Below are 14993 nucleotides of genomic sequence, written 5' to 3' on the forward strand. Positions count from 1 at the left end.
ACCGGAGTGACGTCACCACAGGTCCTCTTCCTACAATTAGCAAAGAAGGAGACAGAAGGAGATGCCGGGCTGTGCGAGCAAGTGGATTAAGGTGAGTTAAATAGTTTTTTTATTTTTTTTTACCCCTCCAGCGCTATTTTACTATGCATTCTGTATTCAGAATGCTATTATTTTCCCTTATAACCATGTTATAAGGGAAAATAATACAATCTACAGAACACCGATCCCAAGCCCGAACTTCTGTGAAGAAGTTCGGGTTTGGGTACCAAACATGCGCGATTTTTCTCATGCGCGTGCAAAACGCATTACAATGTTTTGCACTCGCGCGGGAAAATCGCGCATGTTCCCGCAACGCACCCGCACATTTTCCCGCAACGCCCGTGTGAAACCAGCCTAAGCATTTTGTCTAGAGGAAATCGGGCACTGCCCAATATCATCACTACAGTGAAGCATGGTGGTGGTAGCATTATTTTGTAGGGATGTTTTTCAGCAGCCAGGATAGAGAGACTGGTCAGGGTTGGGGGGAAAGCTGAACGGAGCAAAGTACAGAGATATTCTTAATAAAAACCGGATCTAGAGCGCTCGGGACCTTAGACTGGGCTAATTTTCCAACAAGACAGTGACCATAAGCTTCAACTAAGTCCTGAGTAAAGGGTCTGAAAATTTATGTCAATGGAAGTTTTTTTTTTCCATTTTAATAAATTAGAAAGTACAGAATGATGGGGAAAAACTAGATTTTTTTTCAAGGGTCTGAAGACTCTCTCCGAAAGCACTGTACGGTCAATAGTTTTATTAATCCATAATGCGCCAACTGGCCATCATGGGATGGAAACTATTTAAATGATAGAGAACTGCGTAAATCCAAAACGGACAAACGGAATCATCCCAAGCATGAATAGACAGCAGTGTAGTAGACAGCTTCCCAAAAAATCCTCAATAAGCATAGCACCAACCGACTGAGAAATGGTGACCAAGCCAACGCATAACACCCCAACAGGGGCAAAAAGAGGACACTCTTTGGTCTCTGTTGGATGAATGACACCCTATCAATATGTTTAATATACTGGGAGCTTTTCCCAGTGTATACTCTAAACATGGATACAATGTGCACTTATCTTTAAAGGGGTTTTATCCACAGTCATTATATATGTCAGATGATGAAGTTCTGGTGCATTTTGACTCCTCCAGAGTAATTGTGATCTGTGACCAGCGCCCTAGGTTTACATCCCGGCACAAGACTCGCGGGGACTGTCTGTAGCATCAGGTCTCTGCCTCTCCTTCCCCTCCCAGCTTGAATGTCACAGATCCAAGCCTGCTTGAAGCCCTGCCAGACAAACCCCACCACAGCATTGTCATCATCACGTCTACAGGACAGGGTCCAGGAGGAGGAGCAGAAATCCACCTTCACCGGTATCATTGATGATGTTGTGTCTACAGGGCAGAGCCTTACAAGCCTTGTATATGTGAGGTCAACAGGACATTCTTCCCACATTCAAAAATGCATACTAATGGGAAATGAGTGATCATGAGCTCATTGTTTTTTGGTCCGATCATTAATCACAGGCCCTTCTATTGCAACCGTTATGTAAAACAATATATGTTTTTCTAAAAGTGCACCTGAAGCTTGTATATTAGGGAATTGCACCATTTAGAGTTACTTTTATACACTGGCGTAACTATAGGGGGTCGCAGCGGTCACGGTTGCGACCGGGTCCCTAAGCCAGAAGGGCCCGGAGGGCCCCCCTTGCCAGTGGTACTGTACTTTTCACTTTATAAGATGCAGTGCATCTTATAAAGGGAATACTAGTGAGCGCTTCCATAATGGAAGTGCTCACTAGTCTGCAGGAGGAGGGGGAGAAGAGCGCTGTCCAGTACTTACCCCCTCCTCCTGCTCGCTCTTCTTGGGGCCTGCTCAGCATCAGGACGTACAGAGCGCACTCTGACCTGACACTGCAGGAGGTCAGGTGACTGCAGCGCGGGCCCTGAGAAGAGAAGACAGCCAGGACAAGGAGAGTGGCGGCAGGAGAGGTAAGTTACTTTATTATTTTACAGTCTGATCTGAGGTCTGATATGGAGGTCTCTGTGGGGGTCTGGAGAGGTCTCACTGGGGATCTTGAGTGGTCAATGGGAGAGGTCTGATTGAGGGTCTAGAGGTCTAATGGGGGTCAGATATGATGGTCTGGAGGTCTGATATGGGCGTCTGGAGGTCTAATGGGGGTCAGATATGAGGGTCTGGAGGTCTGATATGGGCGTCTGGAGGTCTAATGGGGGTCTGATATGGGGGTGTGGACGTCTAATGGGGGTCTTATCTGAGGTCTGATATTGGGTCGGGGTCTTACATGGAGGTCTAATGGGGGTCTGATCTGAGGTCTAAAACTGGGGTCTTATATGGGGTCAGACATAGAGGTCTAAAGGGGGTTTGGTCTGATATGGGGGGATCTCTTTTCGGGTTTTATATTGGGGTTTGCTCTAAAAGGAAGGGGGGATTTTTTTGTACTAGCGCACAATATAAAGGGGTGTTTTTGTACTGACGCACTATCTGTGTGGTACCAGTATTTTCAGGGGACTGTTTCTGCAGGAAAGTATTGGGGAGCACAGTGGACACAGTATTAGGGGTGGCAGAATGGGGTGTTTGAAAAGGTGAGGAGGAGGATGGAAAAGTAGGAAAGGAAGATGCCGGTTTGTTAAACTCTGCAGAGATGAGGCGTGGATGAAAGAAGTCACCATGGTGGTCTGGTCTGACAGGAGAAGAAGAGGAAAGAGAATATTTACATCAGAGAAGAGAAGTCACTGGATGTAAGAGGTAGATATGTCGAGCTGTATTGCCCTGTATGTTCTGTAGCGCTGTATGTAATGTTTTCCAAGTATGTCTTTACCTGCAAATGTTACGGCGAGCAGGTGAACAGAACAGAGAAAGCAGCTCTCATATAAGTGCTGCCCTCTCTTCAAATAGCTGATTGCCGGGAGTGCTGGAGGACCCCAGCTGATCTGATATTGATGACCTATCCTGTGGATAGGTCATCAGTAGTAAAAAGAGGACAACCCTTTTAACAGTAGGACTGGAGGAAATGGGGGGGGGGGGGGATTTCAATATTTGCTGCCTTGGGCAGCAGAAAAGCTAGGTGCACCAGCGCTGAGTGAAAGGGGGGGGGGGGGGGGGGCCCAAGCTGAACTCTTGCACCAGGGCCCATGAGCCTTTAGCTACGCCCCTGCTTTTATATATTTGCTATATATCATGAAAGATATGGACTGGCGAATCAGCAGAGGAGTTGAGTTAGAAGAGTGGCTTTCAGGTCACTGACTGTCACGGACGTTCCCGTGACAGGTACCAGAAGATCGGAGAGGCAGCTCTCGGGTTAAATTGACAAGTTCACTGTGGATCTTATTGTTTCTGTGTTTTGGTGAATGCCACAACCCTTGTTTCAGGTGTTGCTTGTTGGTAAATTACCTTTCCCATAAGTAGCAGCTTCTCATTCTTGGAGGTGCGGTTTATAGATTTTCTTCCTGCCTTCTAACTAGCTGGTCGGTTGTACTCTGTGGTGCTTCTGGAGTTGCCAGTTTTCTACTTTCGGATAAGTCTTGTCTGTTCTTATTGTTTTGTGTTTGTTATTTTCCTTGTTGTTTGTATCTGGGCCTGAGACAGAGACTTCCATTCGTCCATCTGGGGAGGAATGGGTTGTCTCTGGTCCTAACCTCATTTCAGGGCCTTATAGGGATATAAGGGCCTAGGTATACAGCATATAATCATTCCTACCTTTAAGGTCTATTCATATTGATAGGTAGTTAGGGCCCGGATTAGGGTTGTTTAGGAGGTGACCTGTTTCTTACCTAGTTTCCAGGCCCAGTTACTGTTCCCCTTCCCTCCTGTGTTTAGTGTGGAATTTTTCCCCCACACTGATCGTGACACTGACATTTTGTATGGCTGCTCAGGGTTTCTATAACTTGCCTTGCAGCTCAGACTGTGCCACTCTGCCCGTACAATCACATACAGAGCTCACTGACTGTTTAGATGCATTTTGCTAATGGATAGAGCTGACCTAGATTTACAGTTCTTGCAGTTTTTCCCCTAGTGATTATTTATTGTATTAACCAATACAAAAAGTCTTTAGAGTAAACTTGACCATGCACATTCTCGGCTAAACCTGATGATAATCTAATGTGTATACAGGGTGGGCCATTTATATGGATACACCTTAATAAAATGGGAATGGTTGGTGATATTAACTTCCTGTTTGTGGCACATTAGTATATGTGAGGGGGGAAACTTTTCAAGATGGGTGGTGACCATGGTGGCCATTTTGAAGTCGGCCATTTTGAATCCAACTTTTGTTTTTTCAATAGGAAGAGGGTCATGTGACACATCAAACTTATTGGGAATTTCACAAGAAAAACAATGGTGTGCTTGGTTTTAACGTAACTTTATTCTTTCATGAGTTATGTACAAGTTTCTCTTTGCTTACAGCCATTGACATGTCGCCGAGGTTAACACGTGAGGAGCGGATAGAAATTGTGTTGATGTCTGGTGAGCGCAGTAACCGGGTCATTGCAGCAGATTTCAATGCAAGACACCCTACGAGACCACCCATCTCCCATGCTACAGTTAGCAAACTGTTCATAACGGATGCAGATGGTTTTATTATCAGTGTAACGGAAGCGTTTTTGCAGAGCCCTGCCGGATCCAGCAAAAACGCTAGTGTGAAAGTAGCCTTAGCTGTAAGGGCAATTTCACACATAATGATGTCTAATGCTGTGTGTTCCTGCCTGACCTCGGCTGTACTGAATTGCAGTCACATAATGCGATCAGTATAATTTAGAATAGCCGAAGTTGGGCAGGAATATACAGCATTCTAAATCCTTACAATGCTGTGAGTTTGTGGAGCAGTGTTCAGTCCGGTAAAATACCGCTGTCGGAGTTTATTTCCCCCACTGAATATGCTTGTGTGAAATTGCCCTAAAATAATGGGGAATTATTACATGCACTACAAACAGTTAATTTTTCTGGCGTTTTCTTCACTTTTAGTGCATTTTTAGGTCAATGGTTTTCTTTTCAAAATGCAGTCTGCTCTAGGTATGCTGAATATTTTTCAGCTGTTTTTCTATAAGCTTGAAAAAACGCATGACAAATACACTGACGAGTAAAAGGGTAACAATGTTTTGAACTTTTGAATTTCTGGCTCCATATCTCACCATCTACTACAGCTTCGACTGTGAGACTACCATCATTTTATAGACAATCATCTTGGCTATCTCATACATAAATTGGACTTGCAACTATTTGGCATATGATTAGTTATGCAGATTCTTGTCAGGTAACTGCATTGTTACTGTTTTTCTCTTGGTGGTGGAACAATCCTTTTTTTTTTTCTTCTTGTATACTACAAATTACAACCTGTTCTTGCATTCCCTAATAGTTCAGTGTGTTATTAGGTTGATTCCCAAGCGAAAGGCCACTGGTTCAAATCCAGGAGCAGCAATGAAGAAGATTTCCAAAGAAAAGAGAAACGGCATCATCCAGCTCATGGACAACGGTATCTTGGCCAAGAAAATTGACAAACGGCATCATGTGAGAGCCATGATAGTTGTAAGCTACGAAATGAAGTCCGTCTATCCATTCCAAAGCCATCGGAGTCAACAAGTCGGCTCATCACAAGGTCTATCAGTTCTGGCACGACAAACATGGCAGCGGAGGTGGCTCTTATGCTTCATAATAGTGAGATCACAGACATCCATGCAAGCACCGTGCGACGCGCATTACACAAGTCTGGAATGGTGGCCCAAAATAAGGTGAAGAAGCTTCAACTTCAATATTGTCATAAGAAATGTTGGCTCGAGTTTAGAAAAAAGTGCAAACTGCAGTAGAGTGGACAGTAGAAAATTGGAAATGGGTGATTTGGAGGGCTGAGACAAAAGTCAATAGACTGGGCTCTGATGGGTGCAAATGGCTCTGGAGGAAACAAGGGAAAAAGAGGGCTAATGGATCGAGAAATTGAAGGAACTGTCAAGCTTGGTGGAGGAAACTTGACCAGGATCGATGGTGGTCTCAATGCTGAGCTGTATGTGAGTATCCTACAAGACAAGTTACTTTGTACACTCGAGTACTATGGGCATGAGAAGGACGATATAGTGTTCCAGCAGGACAACGACCCAAAGCATATATCGAGATTGGCAAAGAAATGGTTCAATGACAATGAAGTAGAGGTGCTGGATTGGCCCTCAGTCCCCAGACCGCAACCCAATCAAACACTTGTGGGTAGAGTTGAAGAAAAAGCTGTATTCGTACCCAAGTGAGTCGACCAGTATGAACCAACATTGGGAACGTGTAGAAGAGACCTGGGAACAGATTTCTGTTGAAACATGTTTGAATCTGATCGAGAGCATGCCCAGAAGGATTCAGGCAGTGTTGAAAGCCAAAGGTGGATTTACAAAATACTAACAAAATAATGAAAATAAAAATCTAGAATTTTAGGAGCAGAACAGTAACAATGCAGTTGCATGACAAGAATCTGCAAAACTAATCCTATGCTAAATATGGAAATACGGTTGCGGTCAGCACACGGTGTGCTGTCCGCATGTTTTGGGGTCTCTTTGAAATGAATGGGTCCACATCCTGCAAAAAATGCTGATCGGATGTGGACCAAAAATATGGTCGTGTGCATGGGGCCTAATCCAAAAAGTGGAGGGAGTGCAGTGGGGAGTGGGCAGTGCACAGTTATTATAATTTACAACAGAAAACTGGTGCACGGACCTGCACAGAGGCGCCATAGTTAATAAGAGGCGCCCGCCTTTTGGTCCATCAATACGTATCATTCCATATATGAAACACAGAAAAAGTTTCAGATGTCCATTTAGGCTACTTTCACACTTGCGGCAGTGTGATCCGGCGGGCAGTTCCATCGTCGGAAATGCCCGCCGCATCCGCCGATCTGCGTGTGACTGAAAGCATTTGTGAGACGCATCCGGATCCGTCTCACAAATGCATTGCAAGAACGGATCCGTCTCTCCGCTTGTCATGCGGACAGACTGATCTGTCTTGTATCTTTTTTTTCACATTGTTACCGGTCTGCGCATGCGCAGGCCGGAAGGACTGATCCGGCATTCCGATATTTTGAATGCCGGATCGGGCACTAATACATTCCTATGGGGAAAAATGCCGGATCCGGCATTCCGGCAAGTCTTCAGTTTTTTTCGCCGGAAATAAAACCGTAGCATGCTACGGTTTTCTCTATTGCCTGATCAGTCAAAATGACTGAACTGAAGACATCCTGAACGGATTACTCTCCATTCAGAATGCATAAGGGCTCTTTCACACTTGCGTTCTTGTCTTCCGGCATAGAGTTCCGTCGTCGGGGCTCTATGCCGGAAGAATCCTGATCAGTTTTATCCTAATGCATTCTGAATGGAGTGAAATCCGTTCAGGATGTCTGCAGTTCCGGAACGGAACGTTTTTTGGCCGGAGAAAATACCGCAGCATGCTGCGCTTTTTGCTCCGGCCCAAAATCCTGAAGACTTGCCGCAAGGCCGGATCCGGAATTAATGCCCATTGAAAGGCATTGATCCGGATCCGGCCTTAAGCTAAACGTCGTTTCGGCGCATTGCCGGACCCGACGTTTAGCTTTTTCTGAATGGTTACCATGGCTGCCGGGACGCTAAAGTCCTGGCAGCCATGGTAAAGTGTAGCGGGGAGCGGGGGAGCAGTATACTTACCGTCCGTGTGGCTCCCCGGGCGCTCCAGAGTGACGTCAGGGCGCCCCAAGCGCATGGATCACATGATCGCATGGCACGTCATCCATGTGCATGGGGCGCTCTGACGTCATTCTGGAGCGCCCCGGGAGCCGCACGGACTGTAAGTATACCGCTCCCCGCTCCTACTATGGCAACCAGGACTTTAATAGCGTCCTGGCTGCCATAGTAACACTGAACGCATTTTGAAGACGGCTCCGTCTTCAAATGCTTTCAGTACACTTGCGTTTTTCCGGATCCGGCGTGTAATTCCGGCAAGTGGAGTACACGCCGGATCCGGACAACGCAAGTGTGAAAGAGGCCTTAGGATAAAACTGATCAGTTCTTTTCCGGTATAGAGCCCCTAGGTCGGAACTCTATGCCGGAAAACCGCTAGTGTGAAAGTACCCTTATTCCGATTTGTATTGTTACTTTTCATTTTCATTTCATTTTCGTTTGTGCTGCATCTGTATTGCAACGATTCACTTGTAATGTTTGTGTCACATTGAATTCTCTGGAGTTGTTGAAAGCATTCGTGAACCATTTTGACGTAGGATTGGTTTCTTCACTGTGAGCAGACATATTTGTAGAGGGGATATATGCAGAACGAAACTACAGTTTTCTCACAGAGGAAATCTTCAATTTCCTCCATGCTAAATAAGCAGATGTATGGAATAGTCATTGTACTTTATAATCTCTCACCAGCCAATTCATTTCCTATTTTCTTAAAGCAACAGGAGGCATGTTGATGAAAAGGAAACCATTTCTGACACATTTCTGCTGACCAGTTTCCCACCACTGCATAGTTGATACATGATTTCTGGGACCCCACACCCTTCTTCTAATACATGTCCGCATAAGGACAGTTGGAATCAAATTCTATGGGAGTTACAGAACAACTGTATTCATATGGGTAAGGGGGAACGGGGGCTCAAGGCTGTGTGCCTGCAATCATTGAGGGTCTGAGCACTGGATAGCTGACAAATCTGTTTAATGGGAAAACCACTTTAAAGGGATTCTGTCATCAGATTTTACCCCTATAACCTAAAGATATCCTCATGTCCGGACTAATAAGAAGAATCCTAAGCTGGCCTTATTAAACCTCACTGTGGCTCTATTTGTCCAAAAAACAGGTTTTTATAACCTGCCAATCACTTACTTAAGGTGCCCAAGGGGAGGGATCTGGCAGAGGGACGGGGAGGATTGCGGAGGCGGTGCTGAGCTGTAGAAGGCGGCGCTGAAGACAGGGAAGGCGGCGATGAAGACCGAAGGCGGCGCTGGGCACCGGGCGGCGAGGGGTGCGGCCGGGCACCCTGTATTAACGGACCTTCCCTTGGGCACCTTAAGTAAGTGATTGGCAGGTTATAAAAACCTGTTTTTTGGACAAATAGAGCCACAGTAAGGTTTAATAAGGCCAGCTTAGGATTCTTCTTATTAGTTCGGACATGAGCATATGTTTAGGTTATAGGGGTAAAATCTGATGACAGAATCCCTTTAAGTTGCTAAAATCCCAAAATGAAATTAAAAGCAACTTTTTTAGGGTACAGTCACAGAGGAATTTGCGTGGGTTTCCTCCTGGTACTCCGGTTTCCTCCCAAGACATACTGATATGGAACTTACAGATGTAGCCAAGGTTAAATGACTCATTGAAAAGTAAGCTATCTTTTTCTTGCCATCGTTAATGCGTTACCCATCAAGTTTCGCTCGGCTGCATCTGTAGATTGTGAGCTTGATGGTAAGGTCTGTAAAGCGCTGTGGATTATGCCAGCGCTATATAAAATGCGTAAAGTAAATAAAAAGAAATAAACCTATACATGCTGATTGTGTTCCCTGGGGCGGATTGGATCTTCAAGCAAGACCAATCCATGGCTAGAGATGTCTGACATTGTTGGAAGAGCATGGCCAAGACTTTCAAGTACTACCCTGGGCCCCTAATTCCCCAGACTTTAACCCAGGTGAGCATTTGTGGGAACCTTGAACGTCTCGTTCGCCCTATGGATCCTTCTCCACCAGTGGCGTGCCTAGGGTGTTTGGCACCCGGGGCCGGTCCTCCCCCCTCAATACTTAAAAAAAAATTGTACCCCTCACAGTAGTATTGCCCTCATTGTACAGCCTTTACAGTAGTTTTGTCCAGATATGTGCCTCCTCACAGTATTTATGCCCATACTATGCCCCTCACAGTTTTTATGCCCTCACTGTACAACTTTCACAGTTTTTATGCCCTCATTGTGCCCCCTCACAGTAGTAATGCCTTATCTGTGCCCCCTTCACAGTTTGAATGCCCTATTTGTGACTCCTTCACAGTAGTAATGCCCTCTCTGTGCCCCCTTCAGTTATAATACTCTCTCTGTGCCCCTTCACAGTAGTAATACCCATTGTGCCCCTTCATAGTAATAGTGCCCCATTAGTTATGCACACTTCCTTCACGGGAGTAATGCCCTCTGTGCCCACTTCATGGGAGTAATGCCCTCTGTGCCCACTTCATGGGAGTAATGCCCTCTGTGCCCCCTTCATGGGAGTAATGCCCTCTGTGCCCCCTTCACGGGAGTAATGCTCTCTATGCCCCCTCTGTTAAAAAAAAACCCAGTAACTACTCGCCTTGTCCCGTTCCTGAAGCTCACAGTACTCTCTCCCTTGCAGACACAGGTCGCTCTGCAGCACTTTGTGGGCAGAGCTTAGGCAGATTCCCGTGCTGCAGGCTCCTCCCACACAGGCCGGCAGTGCGATCTGTGCCTGCAGTTTGAATGGTGGAGCAGGGAGAAGTCTCTCTGCTTCATCATTCAGTGCAGGAGAGACGGAGCGCGGGGAGCTGAGTGACAGGGCCGCAGCTCCAGGCACTCGAACAGCAATAAGTGCTTCCATTTGTACTGATGGAAGCGCTCATTGCTTCTGGGCTCTGGCACCCTCCTGAGAGGGGGCAACCGATGCGGACTGCTCAGGCCCCCCCCCCCCCATCCTTAGCACGCCTCCACTGCCCCCACACACCCTCCAGAAGCCATGGGATGCACTGCAGTCATCATGGCCCCGGATACCTGTGACAACCTACCAGGACCTTATTGAGTGACTCTATTGCTGTCCATGTTGCACATGACAGTTCCTCTGGATAATAACATTTTGGTGCATACTAATAAATGGGACATATTTTACCACTTGATTAAACTCAAGTCCATGTAGTAATTGTACAACCCAACATGGTGGGCAAGTCACAAATGGCTGTTCTTTTTGGCAAAAAAAAAGTATAATAAATATGGCAGATTCAAAATATAGCAAAAATCTGACACCATAGAAGTCAGAAACGACGTGCGTCCACGTTGGAAAACCTTTTTTATACCATGAATACGTCCAGGAACATAAATACAAGGTATCTTTATTTCTTTTATTAGAAACGCACAGTCTATATACCGTATGTATAATTTACCAAAATGCTCACATGTAATATAATATTTATTCTTACGTTAACATAGCTAGCATGTACTGGAGGAGAACTTGTAATTACACGTATACATATCGTCATCCCTGGTCATTGAGCAGCAAGAATGAAAACATCCTTTTTGTACATTTCGGAGAAGTCGAAAATAATGCACACTCAAGGATTGGTTGGGGTAGTTGGATTACTATTTTTGCATGCTATTTTTATGATGGATACACACAACTGCTTTCTGAAAAATAAAATATGATAAATGTACACAAAAACCCACCCCCTTAGACAAAGCCCCCTATTTTTTAATTTAGGTGGTCTAAAGTGAATAATACCTAATATAGTGTTCTCATTAAGAGAAACAAATAAGAGTATGGCCTCATGCACACAACCGTTTTTGTGGTCCGCACCCGAGCCGCAGTTTTTGCGGCTCGGGTGCGCGGACCCATTCACTTCAATGGGGATGCAAAAGATGCGGACAGGTGCTGTCCGCATCCGTGGCTCTGTTACGTAGCCCTGCAAAAAAAATATAACTTGTCCTATTCTTGTCTGTTTTTGCAGACAAGAATAGGCATTTCTACAATGGGCCACCTGTTCCGTTCAGCAAATTGCGGAAGGCACACGGGCGGCTTCCGTGTTTTGCGGATCCGCAATTTGCGGACTCTAAAAAACGGAACGGTCGTGTGCATGAGGCCTATTGCAGATACCTAGGAAACGCATACAACTGCGCGCCGTCAGTGCTTATCTGTAGTGTGTAGCTCAGGTTGAAAAGTTCAGCATTCCTCCTATGGATTGCAGTGAATGTTGTGTACACAATTCCAGAGGGACATTCCAGCCTTAACTTGTAGCAGAGCTTTTAATTGTATCATGCCTGATGGCCGCATTTCTTATTCTTCCTGTATTCCAGATCCAGCTTGCCAGCGCTTCTGAAAAGATCACTCTCAATAGTTTGCAGAATTTCAGACTTTTCCATCCGCAGACATAGTCCTCCATCGACCATGGGTCTAGTACAGCCATGATCTGTTTTTAGGATTGCATGTTCTAGCAGCAAAGGGCGCCCTGGGACATTGTCAGGATTTCTGTAATGAGATCCACATTGTCTGTTTCTACTTAACATTCCAGGGCTGGAAAATGCCGGAAATGTAAAGGGATTCTAAACTTCAATATTTACATGATTCCTCCTTATTTATCTAATGTAAGACCATACAGACAGAGAACCTGGACTCGGGGCTTGTAGTCCCACTTACACATCACCATCCAGTGACACAATGTTTCTTTCTTGATTTGGGGGTAGGCCGCAGCTTTCTTATCAGGTAATAGGCTGAAATTAAGAAATGTCCCCAGCCACTGCCCTGTGACAGGAATTTGGTATCATTTCTAAGGTTCACATATATTCACCCTTACTCCTCTTGGCCAATGAATTGATACATAAGCATACACACATAATACAAAGATCTAAAAGAAATAACTCGCCAAGAAGGAATTGTTGTAAAAGAACAAAACTTTCTGTGTGTGAAAGTAATGATGATATAAGTGATTACAGTATTAGAGCGAAAGGATACGTTTATTGGTGAAAACTGTACAAATGATTGGGGAGGTGTTGTCGTTACACCTAGAGGCTCTGCTTTATCTGCAACTGGTACCCAGAAGTTACCAGCCTTGGTGTGTGTGGTGTGTGCGCAAGCATTAATGACTGCCGTGTCACCAAATTTCCTTCAGTTAAGCACCCTCATGTAATCACCTATCATCTCCTAATAGCTAGGTCAGAGCGGCCTAGCCGGCAGGCAGTTGGTCGAACCGACCATCCTGCTTATCGCAGTCCATTTATGCTTTTCCTCTGAAAGTCTGTCATCTGTGAAGAAAGTCTTCGAGTGCATTGTAGAGGCATGTCTAGCAGTCAACAATTTTTCACCAAGAGGTACACTACCCAAAAGTGGCCTCTGACAGCCTTTTTATACGGCAGTTGGGGAAGCTTTTTTTTTTTTTTTTTTTTTTTTTTTACTCCCTATGGTAGCAAGACTTTCTCTGTTTATGTGAGCATTACCTGCTTGTGTCCCAATGATGTATCTGTAACTGCACGGTACTGCAAACGTACGTTATTCTTTGGCCATCTTTTTCCCCCCTTTGGTCTACCCAAAACCTTACATACAAATCCTACAAATTTCTGCACATGGGTGCTTTGTTTAAACAGGATCAAATGTTACACCGTTAATAGTCTAAAACAGGAATATACAATCTTTTCTGATGCAGAAGCCAGATTGTCTGACTGAGCCAATACCAAGGACCTAAAGGGGCATTACCATCTGAGACATCTATGACATATCAAATTATATACCATAAATAACTGATAGGTGGGAGTCCTGGAAAGGGAACCCTTTTCCCCCCGTTCACACGGGATCACGTAAATTCTGTTGTAGTTTGTGTTTCACTACTCCCATAAAACTGCAACGAAGAAGGCCACATTCCTGCATGTTCACATGCTCCTTTCCTGATCCTTTCATGAGACCCTCATTCTGCTGTATTATTGGATCCCAGAGAAGGCCACACAGTGCACCATTAGTACTTACCTGTCCCTGATCCTTCACTACTGGCCAGTGGCCACTGTTGTCTATCATGGAAAATGCAGCTCCAAGACCTAACCAAGCATGTCTGTGACCAAATGGTGTGGGGGCCACACAGAGTGCCATTGGGGATCGTTGGTTGTGTACCCCTTGTCTAAAAGTTATTAACATAACAACTTTTAGACTAGGGGTACACAGCCTGCGACCTCCAGGAAGCCATAGCTAAATTTAAAGGGGTTGTCTCATCAAAGACAATGGCCTCCATTGTCTTATAGGTGTGGGTCCCACCGCTGGGACCTGCACCTATATAGAGATCGGAGCCCCGATCCATTCATTTTCTATGGGGCCGGCGAAAATAGATGAGCTCTGGCTCGGCTATTTCTGTTGAGCCCATAGAAGTGAATGGGAGCAGTGGCCGGTCATGCGCGTTGTGCTCCCATTCACTTCTATGGCGGAGCCACCACCTTGCGGGGCTCTGTTCCTAGCGATATGCCCCCATTGCCTATGATGAGACAACCCCTTTAAGCTTTTTTTGTACTTCAGACCTTACTAGCCTAATATACATGACAATCCGTGTTTTTTGTTATGTATATGATTGAGTTCTTCTATCAATTCATTTTTTATTGTAATTTTTTTTTTATCCAGGGAGAATTGGAGAAGCTCAATCAGTCAACAGATGATATCAACCGGAGGGAAATTGAACTTGAGGTATGCCAAGACCTATGTCATGGAAATGTGTCATAGAATACTTCCTTATCTGTACAGCCATATATTTCTGTTTTAGCCATTATAAAGCATGTACGGCAGAAATCTGTTGCTCTAGCCCTCAGTAGTGTGCTTCTCAGCACGGCATGTCCTGTATTGTGGTGAAATAATGTTTCTGTGCAATAGTGTCAGCCATATTTTATCTTTAAGCAATTCCTGAAAAATTAAAGGATTGCATAAGAGATTTACTGACTCGGTACTATGACTGAACTTAATTCCTGAAGTTCACAGTAGAAAGTGAGATTGGTTGTAAATTCAGTTGTGTAAACTGTTAAGTAGGGATTGACCGATATAGATTTTTTAGGGCCGATACCGATAATTTGTTAACTTTCAGGCCGATAGCCGATAATTTATACCGATATTCTGGGTATTGTTATTTTTGAGAATTTTTTTTTTCCCTACACAAATCTGCTGAAAATTAATATGTTTATTGTTAACGTGTATTTTTTTTTTTTTTGTAAATCTTTTTCATTTATACTTAATATTTTTGTGTTTTTTTTGTTGGTTTTTTTTTTTTTTTTTTTTTTTTT

General features: G+C 44.7%; 1 protein-coding gene across 1 annotated transcript in view; it reads left to right on the forward strand.

The window, feature by feature from the left end:
• Nucleotides 1-14993, forward strand: part of SH3BP5 (SH3 domain binding protein 5) — an 81273-nt gene that overhangs the window by 4356 nt on the left and 61924 nt on the right. The window contains exon 2 of the mRNA XM_040433477.1: nucleotides 14344-14406. Coding sequence (XP_040289411.1) covers nucleotides 14344-14406 — 63 coding nt within the window. The remainder of the gene's footprint in view (nucleotides 1-14343; nucleotides 14407-14993) is intronic.

Source organism: Bufo bufo, chromosome 5 (genome assembly GCF_905171765.1).
Source record: "Bufo bufo chromosome 5, aBufBuf1.1, whole genome shotgun sequence".
NCBI lineage: Eukaryota > Metazoa > Chordata > Amphibia > Anura > Bufonidae > Bufo > Bufo bufo.